Source organism: Chamaea fasciata, unplaced genomic scaffold, assembly GCF_029207755.1.
Source record: "Chamaea fasciata isolate MVZ Bird 193981 ecotype frontalis unplaced genomic scaffold, bChaFas1.0.hap1 SCAF_1279, whole genome shotgun sequence".
Lineage (NCBI taxonomy): Eukaryota > Metazoa > Chordata > Aves > Passeriformes > Sylviidae > Chamaea > Chamaea fasciata.
This window is the reverse complement of record NW_027095364.1, coordinates 1,069-21,457: the sequence shown is the minus strand read 5'-3', so window position 1 is coordinate 21,457 and position 20,389 is coordinate 1,069. Positions and strand designations below refer to the sequence as shown.

The following is a 20,389-nucleotide window of genomic DNA, read 5'->3' as shown; positions in this document are numbered from 1 at the left end:
CCTGCGGGGGAAGGTGGGGATCCTGCGGGGGAAGGTGGGGATCCTGCGGGGAAACGTGGGGATCCTGCGGGGGAACGTGGGGATCCTGCGGGGGAACGTGGGGATCCTGCGGGGGAAAGGTGGGGATCCTGCGGGGGAACGTGGGGATCCTGCGGGGGAACGTGGGGATCCTGCGGGGGAACGGTGGGGATCCCAGCGCGGGCCCCGGGCCGGGTTCGATCCCCCTCGGCTCCCCGAAGGCGCAGCAGCTGATCGCCATTTGCCGCGAGTACATCGTGGGCCTCTCCATGGAGATCGAGAGGAAGAAACTGCCCAAGGAGACGCTGGAGCAGCAGAAGAGGATCTGCGAGGTGAGGGAGGGAAGGCCGAATGAGGGGAAAGGTGGGAATTCTGAGGGGAAAGGTGGGAATTCCCGAGGGGAAAGGTGGGAATTCCCCAGGGGAAAGGTGGGAATTCCTGAGGGGAAAGGTGGGAATTCTGAGGGGGAAAGGTGGGAATTCCCAAAGGGAAAGGTGGGAATTCCCGAGGGGAAAGGTGGGAAATCCCAAAGGGAAAGGTGGGAATTCTGAGGGGAAAGGTGGGAATTCCCAAAGGGAAAGGTGGGAATTCCCGAGGGGGAAGGTGGGAATTCCCAAAGGGAAAGGTGGGAATTCCCGAGGGGAAAGGTGGGAATTCTGAGGGGGAAGGTGGGAATTCTGAGGGGAAAGGTGGGAAATCCCAAAGGGAAAGGTGGGAATTCTGAGGGGAAAGGTGGGAATTCTGAGGGGAAAGGTGGGATTTCCCGAGGGGAAAGGTGGGAATTCCCGAGGGGAAAAGGTGGGAATTCTGAGGGGAAAAGTGGGAATTCCCAAAGGGAAAGGTGGGAATTCTGAGGGGAAAGGTGGGAATTCCCATGGGGAAATGTGGGAAATCCCGAGGGGGAAATGCGGGATTCCTGAAGGAGGAAACACGGAATTCCCGAGGTGGGAAAAAGCTCCCTGCAAATCCGCCCTTGCGCCTCCGAGGCGAGCGCAGCGGGGGCTGCCCGGAGAAGGGGGACTCCCTGTGGCAATTCCCGTCATTCCCAAGGATTCCCACGGGCTTTTCCACCTTTTCCCCCCGGCAGATGGCGGCCTACTTCACGCACTCCAACCTGCAGCCCGTGCACATGATCCTGGTGCTCCGCACCGCCCTCAACCTCTTCTTCAAACTCAAGAACTTCAAGACGGCCGCCACCTTCGCCCGGCGCCTGCTGGAGCTCGGCCCCAAGCCCGAGGTGGCCCAGCAGGTGAGAGCCCACACCCGGCAGGTGAGACCCCAAACCCGGCAGGTGAGACCCCAAACCCGGCAGGTGAGACCCCAAACCCGGCAGGTGAGACCCCACACCCGGCAGGTGAGAGCCCAAAGGGGCTGAGCCCAAACCCGGCAGGTGAGAGCCCACACCCGGCAGGTGAGACCCCAAACCCGGCAGGTGAGACCCCAAACCCGGCAGGTGAGAGCCCAAACCCGGCAGGTGAGACCCCAAACCCGGCAGGTGAGACCCCAAACACGGCAGGTGAGAGCCCAAACCCGGCAGGTGAGACCCCAAACCCGGCAGGTGAGACCCCAAACACGGCAGGTGAGACCCCAAACCCGGCAGGTGAGACCCCAAACACGGCAGGTGAGACCCCAAAGGGGCTGAGCCCAAACCCGGCAGGTGAGACCCCACACCCGGCAGGTGAGACCCCAAAGGGGCTGAGCCCAAACCCGGCAGGTGAGACCCCAAACACGGCAGGTGAGACCCCAAACCCGGCAGGTGAGACCCCAAACACGGCAGGTGAGACCCCAAACACGGCAGGTGAGACCCCAAACCCGGCAGGTGAGACCCCAAACACGGCAGGTGAGAGCCCAAAGGGGCTGACCCCAAACCCGGCAGGTGAGACCCCAAACCCGGCAGGTGAGACCCCACACCCGGCAGGTGAGACCCCAAACCCGGCAGGTGAGACCCCAAACCCGGCAGGTGAGACCCCAAACCCGGCAGGTGAGACCCCAAACCCGGCAGGTGAGACCCCAAAGGGGCTGAGCCCACTCCCCTCTGTGACCCGTTTTTGGGGTGTCCCCACTCCCCTCTCTGACCCGTTTTTGGGGTGTCCCCGTCCCCTCTCTGACCCGTTTTTGGGGTGTCCCCACTCCCCTCTCTGACCCGTTTTTGGGGTGTCCCCAATCCCCTCTGTGACCCGTTTTTGGGGTGTCCCCAATCCCCTCTCTGACCCGTTTTTGGGGTGTCCCCAATCCCCTCTGTGACCCGTTTTTGGGGTGTCCCCAATCCCCTCTGTGACCCGTTTTTGGGGTGTCCCCAATCCCCTCTCTGACCCGTTTTTGGGGTGTCCCCAATCCCCTCTCTGACCCGTTTTTGGGGTGTCCCCAATCCCCTCTCTGACCCGTTTTTGGGGTGTCCCCAATCCCCTCTGTGACCCGTTTTTGGGGTGTCCCCAATCCCCTCTCTGACCCGTTTTTGGGGTGTCCCCGTCCCCTCTCTGACCCGTTTTTGGGGTGTCCCCACTCCCCTCTCTGACCCGTTTTTGGGGTGTCCCCAATCCCCTCTGTGACCCGTTTTTGGGGTGTCCCCAATCCCCTCTCTGACCCGTTTTTGGGGTGTCCCCAATCCCCTCTGTGACCCGTTTTTGGGGTGTCCCCAATCCCCTCTGTGACCCGTTTTTGGGGTGTCCCCAATCCCCTCTCTGACCCGTTTTTGGGGTGTCCCCAATCCCCTCTCTGACCCGTTTTTGGGGTGTCCCCAATCCCCTCTGTGACCCGTTTTTGGGGTGTCCCCAATCCCCTCTCTGACCCGTTTTTGGGGTGTCCCCACTCCCCTCTGTGACCCGTTTTTGGGGTGTCCCCAATCCCCTCTGTGACCCGTTTTTGGGGTGTCCCCAATCCCCTCTGTGACCCGTTTTTGGGGTGTCCCCAATCCCCTCTCTGACCCGTTTTTGGGGTGTCCCCAATCCCCTCTCTGACCCGTTTTTGGGGTGTCCCCACTCCCCTCTGTGACCCGTTTTTGGGGTGTCCCCAATCCCCTCTGTGACCCGTTTTTGGGGTGTCCCCAATCCCCTCTGTGACCCGTTTTTGGGGTGTCCCCAATCCCCTCTCTGACCCGTTTTTGGGGTGTCCCCAATCCCCTCTCTGACCCGTTTTTGGGGTGTCCCCAATCCCCTCTGTGACCCGTTTTTGGGGTGTCCCCACTCCCCTCTGTGACCCGTTTTTGGGGTGTCCCCAATCCCCTCTCTGACCCGTTTTTGGGGTGTCCCCAATCCCCTCTCTGACCCGTTTTTGGGGTGTCCCTGTCCCCTCTCTGACCCGTTTTTGGGGTGTCCCCACTCCCCTCTGTGACCCGTTTTTGGGGTGTCCCCAATCCCCTCTCTGACCCGTTTTTGGGGTGTCCCCAATCCCCTCTCTGACCCGTTTTTGGGATGTCCCCAATCCCCTCTCTGACCCGTTTTTGGGGTGTCCCTGTCCCCTCTCTGACCCGTTTTTGGGGTGTCCCTGTCCCCTCTGTGACCCGTTTTTGGGGTGTCCCTGTCCCCTCTGTGACCCGTTTTTGGGGTGTCCCCGTCCCCAGACGCGGAAGATCCTGGCGGCGTGCGAGAAGAACCCCGTGGACAGCCACCAGCTCAACTACGACCAGCACAACCCCTTCGACATCTGCGCCGCCTCCTACCGGCCCATCTACCGCGGCAAGGCCGTGGAGCGCTGTCCGCTCAGCGGCGCCTGCTACGCGCCGGAATTCCGCGGGCAGCTCTGCCGCGTCACCACGGTGAGGGAATGCGCCATTCCCTGGGAATTCCGTCCTGTTGGGCGGGAATTCGGGGTGTGTCACCACGGTGAGGGGCGCGCCATTCCCTGGGAATTCCGTCCTGCTGGGGTGGGAATTCGGGGTGTGTCACCACGGTGAGGGAATGCGCCATTCCCTGGGAATTCCGTCCTCTTGGGGCGGGAATTCGGGGTGTGTCACCACGGTGAGGGGCGCGCCGTTCCCTGGGAATTCCGTCCTGCTGGGCGGGAATTCGGGGTGTGTCACCACGGTGAGGGAATGCGCCATTCCCTGGGAATTCCGTCCTGTTGGGCGGGAATTCGGGGTGTGTCACCACGGTGAGGGGCGCGCCGTTCCCTGGGAATTCCGTCCTGTTGGGGCGGGAATTCGGGGTGTGTCACCACGGTGAGGGGCGCGCCATTCCCTGGGAATTCCGTCCTGCTGGGCGGGAATTCGGGGTGTGTCACCACGGTGAGGGGACACCATTCCCTGGGAATTCCGTCCTATTGGGTGGGAATTCGGGGTGTGTCACCACGGTGAGGGGCGCGCCGTTCCCTGGGAATTCCGTCCTGCTGGGCGGGAATTCGGGGTGTGTCACCACGGTGAGGGAATGCGCCATTCCCTGGGAATTCCGTCCTGCTGGGGCGGGAATTCGGGGTGTGTCACCACGGTGAGGGGCGCGCCGTTCCCTGGGAATTCCGTCCTGCTGGGCGGGAATTCGGGGTGTGTCACCACGGTGAGGGAATGCGCCGTTCCCTGGGAATTCCGTCCTGTTGGGGCGGGAATTCGGGGTGTGTCACCACGGTGAGGGAATGCGCCATTCCCTGGGAATTCCGTCCTGTTGGGGCGGGAATTCGGGGTGTGTCACCACGGTGAGGGAATGCGCCATTCCCTGGGAATTCCGTCCTGCTGGGCGGGAATTCGGGGTGTGTCACCACGGTGAGGGGCGCGCCGTTCCCTGGGAATTCCGTCCTGCTGGGCGGGAATTCGGGGTGTGTCACCACGGTGAGGGAATGCGCCATTCCCTGGGAATTCCGTCCTGTTGGGCGGGAATTCGGGGTGTGTCACCACGGTGAGGGAATGCGCCATTCCCTGGGAATTCCGTCCTGCTGGGTGGGAATTCGGGGTTTGGAGGAGTTTAGAGGGGTCAGTGTTGTGATTAGGGGGGGAAAAACCCATTTTCATCCCTAAATTCCCGATTTTCAACCCTAAACCCTGAGTTTTCACCCCTAAATCCCAAATTTTCACCCCTAAATCCCGAGTTTTCCCCCCCTAAATCCCAGATTATCATCCCCAAATCCCCAATTTTCACCCCTAGATCCCAAATTTTCACCCCTAAACCCTGAGTTTTCCCCCCTAAATCCCGAGTTTTCACCTTAAATCCCAGATTTTCACCCCTAAATCCCAGACTTTCACCCCTAAATCCCCGATTTTCCCCCCTAAATCCCCGATTTTCCCCCCTAAATCCCCGATTTTCCCCCGTAAATCCCAGATTTCCCCCCCCAACCCTCTGTTTGTCCCTGCAGGTGACGGAGATCGGGAAGGACGTGCTGGGGCTGCGCATCAGCCCCCTCCAGTTCCGCTAGGAATTCTCCTGGATGAGGAAATCCCACCCCAATCCCTCCCCTTGGCCATTCCCATCCCCTTTTCCGTCTTTTTCCCCACCCTGGAATGCCACGGAAGGTTTTTTTTTTCCCCCCCACATTTAGCAGGAAGTTTTTGTCCTTTGTTCCCAGGTTTTCCTGAGCTTCCATCCCAGATTTTCTCTTCCCAAATCCTGGCGGTGACACAACCGCCTCCGCTCCCCTCGAAAGCCCCCGAAACAATCCCTTGGAAAACCCCAAATCCAGGGAAATCCTGCTCCCTCTGGAAGCGGCTCCGTGTCTGTTGACTCCTTGTCTTGTCCTCGTGGCAACTTAATGAGCTGCCCTCGTTAATAAAGCTCGTTAATCGCCTGGTTTGAGACGCTGGAAACTTTGGAATTTAATCCCTTTTCCCGCCTCTGCTTGGAGAGCTGGGGCTTCTCCAGAGTTTTCCCGGAATGACTCGGAGCTGGAGCGTGTTAATTAGTGGGGTGTGTTAATTAGCGCGGTGGGGAAGGAGGAGAATTCCCGGTTTTCCAAAGGGATGGGAAAATCCGGGCCCAGGCCGTGGGCTTGGGGGCACTTTCGGATGGGTTTGGGGAGGAGGGAAAAGGGGGAAAAGTTCCCTGTGTTCCCCAGTCTGCCCCTGGAGATTCCTGCTGGGATTCCCAAATTCCTGCTGGGATTCCCAAATTCCTGCTGAGATTCCCAAATTCCTGCTGGGATCCCAAAATTCCTGCTGGGATTCCCAAATTCCTGCTGGGATCCCCAAATTCCTGCTGGGATTCCCAAATTCCTGCTGGGATCCCCAAATTCCTGCTGGGATCCCTAAATTCCTGCTGGGATTCCCAAATTCCTGCTGAGATTCCCTAAATTCCTGCTGGGATCCCTAAATTCCTGCTGGGATTCCCAAATTCCTGCTGGGATCCCCAAATTCCTGCTGAGATCCCCAAATTCCTGCTGGGATCCCCAAATTCCTGCTGGGATTCCCAAATTCCTGCTGGGATCCCCAAATTCCTGCTGGGATCCCCAAATTCCTGCTGAGATTCCCTAAATTCCTGCTGAGATTCCCTAAATTCCTGCTGGGATCCCTAAATTCCTGCTGGGATTCCCAAATTCCTGCTGGGATCCCTAAATTCCTGCTGGGATCCCCAAATTCCTGCTGGGATCCCCAAATTCCTGCTGGGATCCCTAAATTCCTGCTGGGATTCCCAAATTCCTGCTGGGATTCCCTAAATTCCTGCTGGGATCCCTAAATTCCTGCTGGGATTCCCAAATTCCTGCTGGGATCCCCAAATTCCTGCTGAGATTCCCTAAATTCCTGCTGGGATCCCTAAATTCATTCTGGGATCCCTAAATTCTTTCCAGGTTTCCCAAAATTCCTGCTGGGATCCCTAAATTCCTGCTGAGATTCCCAAATTCTTTCTGGGATTTCCAAAATTCCTGCTGGGATCCCCTAAACTCCTGCTGGGATTCCCAGATTCTTTCCGGGATTCCCAAAATTCCTGGCAGAATTCCCAAAACCCCCGAGGTTTTTTGTGGCCCCCGAGTGCAAATTCTGCGATCGAGAACTTCGAAAAGGCCGCGGGGCAGGGACGGACCTTGCTGAGACAGAGGCTGAACTGAAATCCAAATTATTTTAATTAATATTTAATTTATTATTCAACTTTGAAATTACAGCTTTGCAAATCCTGTGATAAAATTCTGGAATAAAAATCTAAAAAAGAAAAAAACCCCCAAAACCCTCTTGACTGAAAAAAAACCACGGGGTGCAAGGACAGACCTTGCTGAGTGGAATCCGAAGTATTAGAATTACTGTAATTATTAATATTGCTTAATTTATTATTCCGGTTTCAAACCGTGGCTTTGCAAATAAAGGGGATTTTTTGGAGAAATAGAGAGAAAAAAAAAATTTGAAGATTCGGAGCAAAAACCCCTCCTGGGGTTGTTTTTTTTTTAATTAATGGTTGGTTTGAAAGCGTTAGCAGCAAAATAAAAAAAAGAGAAAAAAAACCCCCCAAAATTCCCAAATCTGAAATCCTGGCCCTGCGGGGATCAGTGAGGTCAAAAATATTAATTTGTTTCTAGCAAGGCGTTAAAAATCGGAGGAAGTGCTGCAGAACTCGGAGGCTGCGGGAGGCGGGGGACGGCGGCAGGTGTTGGAACCAGGAGGAGGAATCGGAGGGGAGAAGTGTTCGCGCTTCCTCCCTTCGACTGCCTGGGGTGATTTCCCGTGGTTTGCAGCAAGTCGTGTGCGAGGCTCCGAGAAAGGCGGCGGCACGACAGAGAGAAAATTTAAACGGAAAAAAAAAAGAGAGAAAAATTTACTAAATCTGTTTACAAAAATGTAAAATCACTCTTTTTTCTTTTTTAAGGGCTTAAAAAAAAAAACCCCCCTCAGAATTCTTGAGGGGAATTCCTTCAAAAAAGAAGCAAAGAAGGAAAAAGGGTTGTGCGAAAAAAAAGGAAAAAGTCAGAATTCCTTTTTTTTTTTTTTAACTTTTTGAGGGAATTCCTTCCAAAAAGAAAAAAAAAAAATTAGAAAAGGAGGTTTGAAAAAATAATCGGAATTGCTGAATTGCTGGAGGTGTCCAAACTGGACCTTGGTTTGGGGGTGGGATTGGAGCTGATGGTCCTGGAGGGCTTTGGGATTTCGGGGAGCGGCCAAAATCGAGGAGAAACGTCCCAAAATCCGCCTTGAAATCCCCAAATCGAGGAGAAATGTCCCGAAATCCCCAAATCGAGGAGCAACGTCCCGAAATCCTCTGTGAAATCCCAAAGTGAGGCTGCTGAGAGGGAAACTCAAATCATTCCCAAGTCCTTTAATCCAGCCCCAGATCCTCCTAGACCAGCCCCAGGCTCTTGAAAACAACTCCAGCTTGTTCCCGACGAGAATTATTTAAATCTCCAAATCATTTAAATCAATTCCAGGTGGTTCTAAATGAGCTCTAAAATATTTAAATCAATTCCAGGTGGTTCTAAATGAGCTCTAAAATATTTAAATCAATTCCAGGTGGTTCTAAATGAGCTCTAAAATATTTAAATCAATTCCAGGTGGTTCTAAATGAGCTCCAAATTATTTAAATCAATTCCAGGTTATTCTAAATGAGCTCTAAATCATTTCAATCAATTCCAGGTGGTTCTAAATGAGCTCTAAATCATTTCAATCAATTCCAGGTGGTTCAAAATGAGCTCTAAAATACTTAAATCAATTCCAGGTGGTTCTAAATGAGCTCTAAAATATTTCAATCAATTCCAGGTTATTCTAAATGAGCTCCGAATTATTTAAATCAATTCCAGGTTATTCTAAATGAGCTCTAAATCATTTCAATCAATTCCAGGTGGTTCTAAATGAGCTCTAAAATATTTCAATCAATTCCAGGTGGTTCTAAATGAGCTCTAAAATATTTCAATCAATTCCAGGTGGTTCTAAATGAGCTCCGAATTATTTAAATCAATTCCAGGTAGTTCTAAATGAGCTCCGAATTATTTAAATCAATTCCAGGTGGTTCTAAATGAGCTCCGAATTATTTAAATCAATTCCAGGTAGTTCTAAATGAGCTCCGAATTATTTAAATCAATTCCAGGTTATTCTAAATGAGCTCTAAATCATTTCAATCAATTCCAGGTGGTTCTAAATGAGCTCTAAATCATTTAAATCAATTCCAGGTGGTTCTAAATGAGCTCCGAATTATTTAAATCAATTCCAGGTTATTCTAAATGAGCTCTAAATCATTTCAATCAATTCCAGGTGGTTCTAAATGAGCTCTAAAATATTTAAATCAGCTCCAGGTGGTTCTGGAGCAGCTCCAGTACCTTAAAACCAGCCCCAGGTTCTTCTAGACCAGCTCCAGGCCGGTCACGGTGGCGTTTTCCACCTGCGAGGACAAAAGGAGACACGAGCTGGGTCTGGGGTCCCGGGGTTCCACCCCTCAGGGAGAGACAAATCCAGTATTTTGGGGGTTTTTTGTGGATTTTTCCTGGATTTTCTGTGGGATCTGGACCCTCCTGTGCCCATCCCAGGGACGGGGTCACCCGCAGCTCACCTGCTCCGGCCTCTTGACCAGGGAATAAATGGTGCTGGAGGATTCCCCAGCCGTGGGTTTGGATTTGATTCCGTTGGGGATGCGCTGGAAAGGGGGAGGGGGGGAAAAAAAATGGATTGAAAAAGTGTTTTGGGGCATCCAAAAAAAAAAAAATCAAAATTCCCAAATCCAGAGATCTCTCGGAAGTGTTGTCCCATCCCAAATTCAAGTTGGACCGTCCTGGGATCGTTTTGGAACAAAATTATTTTAAACTCTCCCCCAAAAATCCCTTTTTTTTTTTTTTTTTTTTCCTCTGATCCTTCCCTTTGGAAGAGTTTTTTTGGGGGGAATTTTTGGGCGAGTTCGGGCGTTCTCGAGTCACCTCCGGCTTGGAATTCCCGAAAATTTGGAAGCAGGGATTGCCCAGGTGTCCCCAAAGCCGGACTCACCTGCTGGGACAGTCCCACCTCGGCGTAAACCGTCGTGCACTCTGTGGTCGCTGCAAAAATGGGGGGGAAAAAATCGGGAATTTGGGATTTTGGGATGCAGAAAATTCCCCCCCTGGGCGCTCCTGAGGGAATCCCAACCTCAGGAATTCGGGTTTGGGTGAAATTTTGACCCTAAAACCCCTTTTGATTTGATCCTAAAATCGGGGTTTTTAGGTGCTGGAGGTGGGAATTTTCCTCATCGCTCCCTGTGCTGTGGGATTGGGGTGAAATTCCAGCACCAAGGACAGGGAATCCCAAAAAAAATCCGCTTTTTTGGGGGGGGGGTTTAAATCCCAAATTCCCGGTTGTTTCAGCCCCTCCCACTCCGTCAGCCCCGACCCCAAATCCCGGCACTGGGGGGGATTTCCCCGACCCTTAATGTGATTCCCTGAATATTCCCAGCAGGAAAAAGGCAATTCCCGAAATCCCACCTGTGTTTGTAGGGCTGGATTGGGAGAGGTGGAATTTCTTCCAGCCTGGGGGGAGAGGTGACAGAATCAGAACCCCAAATCTGCCCCAAATCCACCCAAAATCAGACCCAAATCCACCCCAAATCAGACCCAAATCTGCCCCAAATCCACCCAAAATCTGCCCCAAATCCCCCCAAATCCCCCCAGATCCCCCCAAATCCCCCCCAAATCTGCCCCAAATCCACCCAAAATCAGACCCAAATCCACCCCAAATCAGACCCAAATCCACCCAAAATCTGCCCCAAATCAGACCCAAATCCACCCAAAATCTGCCCCAAATCCACCCCAAATCAGACCCAAATCTGCCCCAAATCCACCCAAAATCCACCCCAAATCCACCCCAAATCCCCCCAAATCCACCCAAAATCTGCCCCAAATCCACCCCAAATCCCCCCAAATCCCCCCAAATCTGCCCCAAATCCCCCCAAATCTGCCCCAAACCAACCCAAATCCCCCCCAAATCTGCCCCAAATCACCCAAATCCCCCCAAATCCCCCTAAATCCACCCCAAATCCTCCCAAATCCCCCCAAATCCCCCTAAATCCACCCCAAATCCCCCCAAATCCCCCCAAATCCACCCCAAATCCCCCTAAATCCACCCCAAATCCGCCCCGCCCTCTGTCCCCTCCCAGGTCCCAGGTCCCTCCCAGGGCTCCAGGGATTTTCCACCCTCACCTTTGGATTTGCAGAAGAAAACGACGAAAGCCACCGAAACTCCAACCGCGGCTGCAATCCCAGCTGTGATCCCGATCCCGGCCCCGCTGTGGGAAAAGGCGCCTGGAAAGGGGAGAGGATCCCAAAATCGACCCGGCTCTTCCCGGCATCGGGGATTTGGCCTCCAACCCCTCCCCCATCCCTCGGTCCGGGGGAACTTGACGAGGACGAGCGGCTTGGCGGGAGCAGCAGAGTCAGAATCCCCAAAGCCCCAAAATCCCCAAATCCCAGAATCCCCAAAATCCCCAAATCCCAGAATCCCCAAAATCCCCGAATCCCCAAATCCCCAAATCCCCAAAATCCCCAAATCCCACAGTTTTTGGGTTGGAAAGGAACTCTGGACAAGGACGAGCGGCTTGGCAGGAGCAGCAGCGGGAGATTCCCAGAATCCCCCAAATCCCCCAAATCCCCCAAATCCCCCAAATCCCCAAACCCCCGGCTGTTGGGTGGGAACCTCTCGGGGTTGGGGTTTGGGGCCACCGCTCCTCGGCCCGTCCCCGGGAGCTGCGGGAAGATCCGGAACATTCCCTGGGAAGGGTTTTTGGGAGGAGCTGGAGGGGGCTGGGCTCAGGCTCCCCGATCCCCCTCCCCGGCCGGACACGGAAAAGCTGCTCCCGACACTCGGGGACACTTGGGGACACTCAGGGACACTCGGGGACACTTGGGGACACTCAGGGACACTCAGGGACACTCGGGGACACTTGGGGACACTCAGGGACACTCGGGGACACTTGGGGACACTCAGGGACACTCAGGGACACTCGGGGACACTCGGGGACACTCGGGGACACTTGGGGACACTCAGGGACACTCAAGGACACTCAGGGACACTCGGGGACACTTGGGGACACTCAGGGACACTCAGGGACACTCAGGGACACTCGGGGACACTCGGGGACACTCGGGGACACGGCTGGACATGGACAGGGCGTGGCAGCTCACCGGGGCCGGGAGGGTGTGTGGAGTTTCCTGGCGAGGGGACAGAACAGGGACAGGGGTCAGAGCTTCCCTCGGCACCCCGAGCCCGGCCCGGCCCCAAATCCCGACCCCAAATCCCACCTGGTTCTTGGGAAATGGGATCAGCCCATCCCAACCTCAACATTCCCAGCCCATCCCGACCCCAAATCCCACCTGGCTCTCAGGGGAGTGGGATCAGCCCAGCCCAACCCCAACATTCCCAGCCCATCCCGACCCCAAATCCCACCTGGCTCTCAGGGGAGCGGGATCAGCCCAACCCACCTTCCCCTCCATCTTTCCTTCGCCCTCAGGGGTAGCCAGATCAAATCATCCCAATTCCAAACTTTTCCTGGCTCTCAAGGGACCAGGATCAGCTTCATCCCAACCTCAACATTCCCATCCCATCCCCAACCCCAACATTCCCATCCATCCCATTCCATCCCATCCCATCCCATCCCAATCCCACCCCAACCCCAACACTCCCATCCCATCCCAATCCCATCCCATCCCATCCCAATCCCACCCCATCCCCAATCCCGGCCTTTCCCAGCGTTCTCAGGGGAGCAGGATCAGCCCGTCCCAAATTCCCACCTGTGCCCGGCTCTCACCTGAGCACAGCCCCCCGGGGCTGGCGACGGTGACGCTCCTGCTGCTGACGGCGTTCCGGGCCGCGCACGTCAGCGGCTCCGGCTCCTCCTGGGAGGATTGATTCACCGCCAGCACCACGGATTGCCGTTCCCACTGCCCATCCCGCGCTCTCCAGGTGTAGGAGACGTTCCCGAAGCCGGCGCCGGGCACGGAGCAGCGCAGGGAGATGCGGCATCTCCCACCTGAGCAGTTCTGGGTCTCGCAGGTCACCGTGGGCTCTGTCAGCTCCTCTGCGGGCACGGGGGGCGGGGGGTCAGAAATCTCTCTTGTTTTCGGTGTAAAAACCCCAAAACGACTCTAGGAGCACCTACTGTACACCCGGAGGGTGAAGGTGGATGTTTTTCCGTCGATCTTTACAGAGTAGGTCCCGGCGTCCTCCATCCTCAGCTGGGAGATGCTGAGTGCCCAGCCGTCCTCGGAGACAGCGAAACGAGCTTCGTATTCTTTCGCAAATATGGGTTGAGAAGGATCCTTAAACGCCACGGTCACTATGTGATCGTTCCCGAAACTCCAGAACGCCGCGTTTCCGTCTGTGCCGTTGCTGCGGAAGGTGACGGACCCGCCCACGGCCCCGGTCACCTCTGTGGGGTCGCTGGCGCTGCCTGGGGAGAGAGCACGGGGTGAGGGTGGGATGGAGGGGGGATGAAAATGGGACGAAAAGCTGGGATGGGAATGCTGGGATGAAGGGGGAGTGAGCGCGGGAGGAAGGAGGGATCGAGGTGGGATGAAAGGCTGGGATCGGGGCGGGATGAAGATGGGATCAAGATGGAGTCAAGGTGGGATCAAGGTGGGATGAAAAGCTGGGATGAAGATGGGATCAAGGTGGGATCAAGGTGGGATCAAGGTGGGATGAAAAGCTGGGATTAGGGTGGGATGAAGATAAAATCAAGATGGGATCCAGGTGGGATCAAGATGGAATCAAGGTGGGATCAAGGTGGGATGAAATGCTGCGATGAAGATGGGATGAAGGTGGGATGAAGGTGGGATCAAGGTGGGATGAAAGTGGGATGAAGATGGGATCAAGGTGGGATCAAGGTGGGATCAAGGTGGGATCAAGGTGGGATCAAGGTGGGATGGGTGAAAAGCTGGGATCAAGGCGGGATGAGGTCTCTGAGCCCAGAGCACGAAGCCCACCGGGGCCGGGGCTCTCTGGAGGCTCACGGAAGGATCCCTGGGAGGAGGAGGAGGAGGAGGAGGAGGAGGACGAAGAGCACGAGGCCACCCCCAGGAGAGGAACCGAGAGGGAAACGAGAACCGGGACCCACAGACGGGAAGGTCAGGGGGGGAAGGGTCACTCGGGGTGACCTCAGCAGGACAGGGACGTCCGGCTGCCCCTCGGGGGACAATTTTGGGCTGGGAGGGACCTTCAGACCTTCTCCTCCCACTCCCCTAAAATCCCCGACGCCCTCCAGCACCCCGGGGTGCTCCAAGCCCTGTCCAGCCCGGCCTTGGACGCTGCCAGGGGTGGACGGAGCGGCTCCGCCATGTCTTCCCTCTCCAGAGTGACCGTTCCCTGTGTCCCCTCTCCGGAGTGACCGTTCCCTGTGTCCCCTCTCCAGAGTGACCGTTCCCTGTGTCCTGTTCTCCAGAGTGACCGTTCCCTGTGTCCTGTTCTCCAGAGTGACCATTCCCTGTGTCTGCTCTCCAGTGACCATTCCCTGTGTCCCTTCTCCAGTGACCATTCCCTGTGTCCCCTCTCCAGAGTGACCGTTCCCTGTGTCCCCTCCCCGGAGTGACCATTCCCTGTGTCCCCTCCCCAGAGTGACCGTTCCCTGTGTCCCCTCTCCAGAGTGACCATTCCCTGTGTCCCCTCTCCAGAGTGACCGTTCCCTGTGTCCCCTCTCCGGAGTGACCATTCCCTGTGTCCTGTTCTCCAGAGTGACCGTTCCTTGTGTCCCCTCCCCAGAGTGACCGTTCCCTGTGTCCCCTCCCCAGAGTGACCGTTCCCTGTGTCCCCTCTCCAGAGTGACCATTCCCTGTGTCCCTTCTCCAGTGACCATTCCCTGTGTCTGCTCTCCAGAGTGACCGTTCCCTGTGTCCTGTTCTCCAGAGTGACCGTTCCCTGTGTCCCCTCTCCAGAGTGACCGTTCCCTGTGTCCCCTCTCCGGAGTGACCGTTCCCTGTGTCTGCTCTCCAGAGTGACCGTTCCCTGTGTCCATTCCTGACCCCAGGGTCTCCTCCGGACCTGCTCCGATGGTTCCGTGACCTTTTTGGGGTGGGGGCACCAGGCCCTGGGGGGACCTCGAGATTTTGGGTGGGATCTCATGATTCCAGCTGGGGTCTCACCATTCCAGGTGGACTCTCAACAGTTCCTGGTGGAATGTCATGATTCCCGTTGGGTTCTCACCATTCCAGTTGGGATCTCATGATTCCCGTTGGGATCCCACCTTTCCAGTTGGAATCTCATGATTCCCGTTGGCTTCTCACCATTCCAGTTGGGATCTCATGATTCCCGTTGGCTTCTCACCATTCCAGTTGCGATTTCACCATTCCAGTTGGAATCTCATGATTCCCATTGGGTTCTCACCATTCCAGTTGGGATCTCATGATTCCCGCTGAGTTCTCACCATTCCAGTTGGGATTTCACCATTCCCATTGGGTTCTCACCATTCCAGTTGGGATTTCACCATTCCAGTTGGGTTCTCACCATTCCAGTTGGGATTTCACCATTCCAGTTGGGATCTCACCATTCCCATTGGGATCTCACCATTCCCATTGGGTTCTCACCATTCCAGTTGGGATCTCATGATTCCCGCTGAGTTCTCACCATTCCAGTTGGGTTCTCACCATTCCAGTTGGGTTCTCACCATTCCAGTTGGGATCTCACCATTCCAGTTGGGATCCCACCAGGCCAGCGACGAGAACCCTCCCACCCTCCTTTGGCTGACCCCAGGACCAGCTCCAGGATCCCTCCTGGGCCCGTCCCTTCCCTCTCGTGACCACACCACGACCTTGGCCATGACCATGACCACATCACCAATTCAAGGGAGAAGGAATTCGCGGAATTCAATTCATCAGTTTTTCTCCGCTTCCCATTTCCAAAAAAAACCAAACAACCACAAACCCAAACCCCGCGCTAGTCTAGACCGAGACTTGAGTTTTTCTTCCCGATTTTTCTAACAGGGAACTGATCCTGGCTCGGAATTTCTGGCTCCCTCAGCCTCGGGCACCTCTTGGACTTGGACAACGGAATGTCTCCGAGCGCAGGGAGGGAAAGCTGCAGGGGGAAGATAAACTCGCCGAAAATTTGGGGTTTAACTGAAGCCCGAGCTGGTTCGTGTGATAAACCCCCTCAGAGGCTGCAGGGAGGGGCTGAAACTTGCACAATTTCCTCCTTTTTTTTTCGGTCAAAAATAAAACCCACCAAAACCCGAGAGGAGCAGGAGAACGTCTGGGCCAGGGATGGAGCCGGTCACTCCTTTCTAGAAGGTTCCCATGGCCAGGGGAGGGCCGGGGGCACGTGTCCCCCCTCGGTTGCCCAATCTTCCCCTTTGGTTGCCCCATCAGGGAGCTCCTGGCCTGTAGCCTTGGTTCCGTACCTGCGACGTTTTCGTTCTCTAAAAATCCTTTTCTATGAACAAAAAAGATGTGGGGGTTTTTTTTTTATAAACTACAACTTTTGTTTCCGCTCCTTTCCCTAAGAGGGATTTCTCCTTGATGTCCCTCCCGCCTAAGCGGTGGAATTAAAAAGGTTCCTCTTCGTCCCGCCAATCGGATCGATCCGCGTAAAAACGACGTATCAAAAAGGAACGCATCCCAAAAATAAATAAATTTTTTTTTTAAAAAAAAAAGTCATTTTCAGCCTTCCTGACTCGAAGTCTGTGTCGTTGCGGTGTAAAAACAACGTCCTGCGGCCTGGAGAGGTTTGGGTTGCGAGGGAATTTTCAACGACCGCGTCGTCACCCCCTGGAACCTGGCGGCTCCGTCCTGGCCGCGGTCGCTCCCGGAGACCCACGGCAGCGCCCAGACCCCAACATCTGGCACAAACCCCACCCCGCCCAGCTGCTCTGGCGTTCCCACACCTCCCCTGACCCCAAAAACCCCCAAACCCGCCCCAAAACGCGGTTCCCGAGGGAGCAGGGGCACGGGGCACTCACAGGTTCGGGTGAGGAGCGCGAGGAGGGCGAGGAGCCGGAGCCAAAACTCCTCCATGGGCGCCCGAAAACGGAGCGGGTTCCGGTTCACCGAGCGCTCAGGAAACGTCGGTGACAAAAAAAAGGAACGAGGAGGCAGAAACGGCGCCTGGGCGGCCCCATCGGCTTCTGGGGGGGGGTTTGGTTTGAACCGGGCTGAAGATAAAAAATGTGGACGGCGGAGTCGCGCTCACAATGGAACATTCGTAGAAAAATAACATTTTCCAAAGGGAGGTGAGAATGGCGCTGGAGCAGCGGGGACAGAAAGAGTCGCTGTGGTCGCGGCGTGTGACAAATGACTCAGGCGCTCCGTGGGGACCGGCCCGGAGAGCGTTATCCCAGGGAATTTCACGGATTGGGAAGTTGGGATCTCCCGGGGCGTCCTTGAGGAACGAGGGTGAGCCCAGGTCATGGAATGGTTTTGGGTGGGAAGGGAACCTGAAATCTCCCCCCCCCAAAAAATTCCACCCCGGTTCCGAGGGCAGGGACCTTCCCCTAACCCCAACCTGGCCTTGGAGACTTGCAGGGATGGAGAATCCATGGAAAAACCTGGACCGGGAAAGGATTTATCCCAAAAACCCCAAATAAACCAGCCCAGGGAATCCTGGGATGGTTTGGGATGGAAAAGGGACTGGAAATCCAAAAAAATCCCGGCCCGGTTCCCTTATCCCAGGTGGATCCGACCTGGCTTTGGAGTGGGGAAGAAGGAGAGGAAGGAGAGGGATGGATTTTAGGGAAAACCGTTTCCCTCCATGGAATTTCGGGATGGATTTCAGGGCAAACCCTTCCCCCAGGGAAGAAATTCGGGATGGGTTTGAGGGGAAACTCTTCCCCCTCGTGGGGGAATTTTGAGATGGATTTCAGGATGAACCCCTTCCCCTGCGTGGAATTTCGGGATGGATTTTAGGGGGATTTTGGGAATGGATTTTGGGGGGATTTGGGGATGGATTTTGGGGGGATTTGGGGATGGATTTTAGGGGGATTTGGGGATGGATTTTAGGGGGATTTGGGGATGGATTTTAGGGGGATTTGGGGATGGATTTTAGGGGGATTTGGGGATGGATTTTAGGGGGATTTGGGGATGGATTTTAGGGGGATTTGGGATGGATTTTAGGGGGATTTGGGGATGGATTTTAGGGGGATTTGGGGATGGATTTTGGGGGGATTTGGGGATGGATTTTGGGGGGATTTGGGGATGGATTTTAGGGGGATTTCGGGATGGATTTTAGGGGGATTTGGGGATGGATTTTAGGGGGATTTCGGGATGGATTTTAGGGGGATTTGGGGATGGATTTTAGGGGGATTTGGGGATGGATTTTAGGGGGATTTGGGGATGGATTTTGGGGGGATTTGGGGATGGATTTTGGGGGGATTTCGGGATGGATTTTAGGGGGATTTCGGGATGGATTTTAGGGGGATTTGGGGATGGATTTTAGGGGGATTTGGGGATGGATTTTAGGGGGATTTCGGGATGGATTTTAGAGGGATTTTGGGATGGATTTTAGGGGGATTTCGGGATGATTTTAGGGGGATTTTGGGGAGGATTTTTCAGGAAAAACCCTTCCCCTACGTGGAATTTCACACGGATTTCAAGGAAAAAACCCTTTTTTTCCCCGTCCCCCGCGGGGAGGTGGCGCGGGCCCTGTCCCCGGGGACGTCTCCGGGCCGTCCCCAACGTGGGTCAGGGCCCCGCGGGGGGGTCGGGGGCTCCCTTTGTCCCTCTGTCCCCCCCGCCCGTGGGAAGCCGCGGGGACAACAAAAACCTCCCGGAGCCCAGGAATCCCGCCTGGAATTCCAAATCCTTCCCCTGGAAAGCGTCTGAGGGATCCCAAAATTAAAAAAAAATCCTGGATTTTTTGGGTGGGTTTTTTGGGGGTTTTTTGGGGGGGGGGTTTGTGGGTTTTTTTTTTTTTTGGTGGATTTTTTCTTTTTTTTTTTTTTTTTTCTGTGTTTTGTTTGGTTTTTTATAGTTTGTTTTTGTTTTTGTTTTTGTTTGTTTGTTTGGTCCGCTGTTTTTTTTTTTGTTTGGTTGGTTTTGGGCTTTTGGTGTTTCTTCCTGTTTTGTTTCGGAGTTTTTTTGGTGGTTTTTTTGTTTGTTTTGGGGGGTGGTTTTTTGGAGGGGGAAAGAATTCCTGGCGAGGTTTTGGTCACCCGTTTTATTCCCAAATTCCGCGTGACCGGGGGCGGCCGGGATGGGTGACAACCCCACAATGTCACCTTCTCCTTTTCCTCTTTATTTCCCTCCTTTTTCTCCCTCCTTTCTCCTTCCTCTTTTCCCTCCTTTTTCTCCTCTTTTTTCTTTTTTCCACTTTTCCTCTCCTTTTTTTCCACTTTTTCCCCCTTTTTTCTCCTTTTTTTCCTCTCTCTTCCTACCCTTCCACCATTTTCCTCTTTTTTTTCTTTTTCCTCTCCTCTTTCTTTTTCCTCTTTATTCCTCTTCTTTTCTCATCTTTTTCCTATCCTTTTCCTCATACTTTATCCTCTATTTATCCTCTTTTTTCCCTCTTTTCCCTTTTTCTCCTCTTTTTTTCCTCTTTTTCCTCTTTTTTCCTCTTTTTTTCCTTTTTTCTCTCTTTATTCCTCTTTTTTTCCCTCTTTTCCCCATCTTTTTCCTCTCTTATTTTCCCCCCTCTTTTTTTCCCTTTTTTCCCCTTTTTTCTCCTCTTTATTCCTCTTTTCCCTCCTTTTCCCATCTTTTTTTCCTCTTTTTTTCCCCCTCTTTTTTTTTTCCCTCTTTTTTCCTCTTTTTTTCCTCTTTGTTTCCCCTTTTCTCCTCTTTTCCCCTCCTTTTCGATTCCAGACCGAGCCTCCAGAGGGTTGCCCAACATCTCTCGTCCATCAGCCAAGCCGTTAATTAAAACACTAAACGTTCGAGAAATGACAATTTTGGGGTTTTTTTATTTTCAATATTATCAGGTGTTTCTGGGCAAAGGGAGGAGGAGCTTCACAGAATATCCTGGGTGGGGTTTTTTTTGGGGCGGTTTTGGGGTTTTCGTTGTTTTTGTTCCATTTCCCGGCAGCAAAACCTGTCCCAAGGCCGGATTTGGGTTAAAAATCCTGAGATTTTGTCCCTTGGAGGCGCCCAAGGAACTCCGAATTTGGAAAAATCCATTCACAGCTTGGATTGTTTTGCTCCAGAGCTCTTCTCCCACCTCGGAAATCCCGGAATTCCCGAAAATTTGGGGAAATTCGGAGAAAAAAAGCAAAAAAAAAAAAATTTCGAATTCGGGTTTCAAAGCTCCTCCACTAAAACTAATCAAGGTTTTTCCATCCACAACGAATTTTTTTCCCAAATTCGCCCCAAATTCACCAGAACGAGAATTCGGCTTCTCCCAGGTGAGTTTTTTGGGGGACTTCCCGTCCACGGAGCTCCAGGCTGGGAAATTCCCCGGGAAATTTGGGGTTTTCCTAAATTTTTTGGGAGAATTGAGCAGATTTTGGGGAGAATTGAGCAGATTTTGGGTGAGAAAAAGCAGATTTGGGGTGGATGGAGCAGATTTTGGGAAGGGTTTTCCCAAATTTTGGTAGGATGGAGCAGATTTTGGGAGAATTGAGCAGATTTGGAGGATGGAGCAGATTTTGGAAGGATTTTCCCAAATTTT

General features: G+C 54.0%; 2 protein-coding genes and 2 long non-coding RNA genes across 8 annotated transcripts; 3 read left to right on the top strand and 1 right to left on the bottom strand.

Moving 5' to 3' along the window:
• Positions 1–119: 119 nt before the first annotated feature.
• Positions 120–5,732, top strand: LOC136284701 (coatomer subunit alpha-like; the record flags this gene model as incomplete). Its single annotated transcript, XM_066175069.1, has 4 exons — positions 120–350; positions 1,106–1,267; positions 3,578–3,772; positions 5,296–5,732. Coding segments are annotated over 4 exons (648 nt in total), but the record flags the coding sequence as incomplete, so codon positions are not given.
• Positions 1,274–2,224, top strand: LOC136284704 (uncharacterized). The gene is made up of 3 exons (XR_010719260.1): positions 1,274–1,858; positions 1,916–1,936; positions 2,021–2,224. It is a non-coding gene; the product is annotated as an uncharacterized lncRNA (long non-coding RNA).
• A 1,787-nt stretch (positions 5,733–7,519) lies between the features above and the next one.
• LOC136284702 (SLAM family member 7-like) lies at positions 7,520–16,881 on the bottom strand. 4 transcript variants are annotated; one of them, XM_066175072.1, is made up of 10 exons: positions 16,752–16,881; positions 12,966–13,256; positions 12,615–12,884; positions 11,992–12,018; positions 11,011–11,112; positions 10,297–10,341; positions 9,827–9,876; positions 9,399–9,482; positions 9,169–9,230; positions 7,520–8,141 (listed from the first exon to the last, which is right to left on the bottom strand). In XM_066175072.1, the coding sequence occupies exons 1-9, from the start codon at positions 16,804–16,806 to the stop codon at positions 9,192–9,194; spliced, it is 963 nt and encodes a 320-aa protein (XP_066031169.1). In that variant the 5' UTR covers positions 16,807–16,881; the 3' UTR covers positions 7,520–8,141; positions 9,169–9,191. The 4 variants fall into 4 exon arrangements, with proteins under 4 accessions (XP_066031169.1, XP_066031170.1, XP_066031172.1 ...); XM_066175073.1 differs by having other exon boundaries at positions 7,520–8,138; XM_066175074.1 differs by having other exon boundaries at positions 7,525–7,612.
• On the top strand, positions 16,875–20,124 carry LOC136284703 (uncharacterized). Of its 2 annotated transcripts, none has more exons than XR_010719259.1 (2): positions 16,875–17,184; positions 19,588–20,124. It is a non-coding gene; the product is annotated as an uncharacterized lncRNA (long non-coding RNA). The 2 variants fall into 2 exon arrangements; XR_010719258.1 differs by lacking the exon at positions 16,875–17,184 and adding an exon at positions 18,201–18,647.
• The last annotated feature ends 265 nt before the right edge of the window (positions 20,125–20,389 follow it).

Coding starts and splice junctions, on each gene's coding strand:
- LOC136284702 (XM_066175072.1), bottom strand. CDS start 16,806: ATGGAGGAGTTTTGGCTCCGGCTCCTCGCCCTCCTCGCGCTCCTCACC. Junction 13,257..16,751: donor CGCGCTCCTCACCCGAACCT/GTGAGTGCCCCG, acceptor CTCTCTCCCCAG/GCAGCGCCAGCGACCCCACA. Junction 9,231..9,398: donor TGGTCAAGAGGCCGGAGCAG/GTGAGCTGCGGG, acceptor TTGTCCTCGCAG/GTGGAAAACGCCACCGTGAC.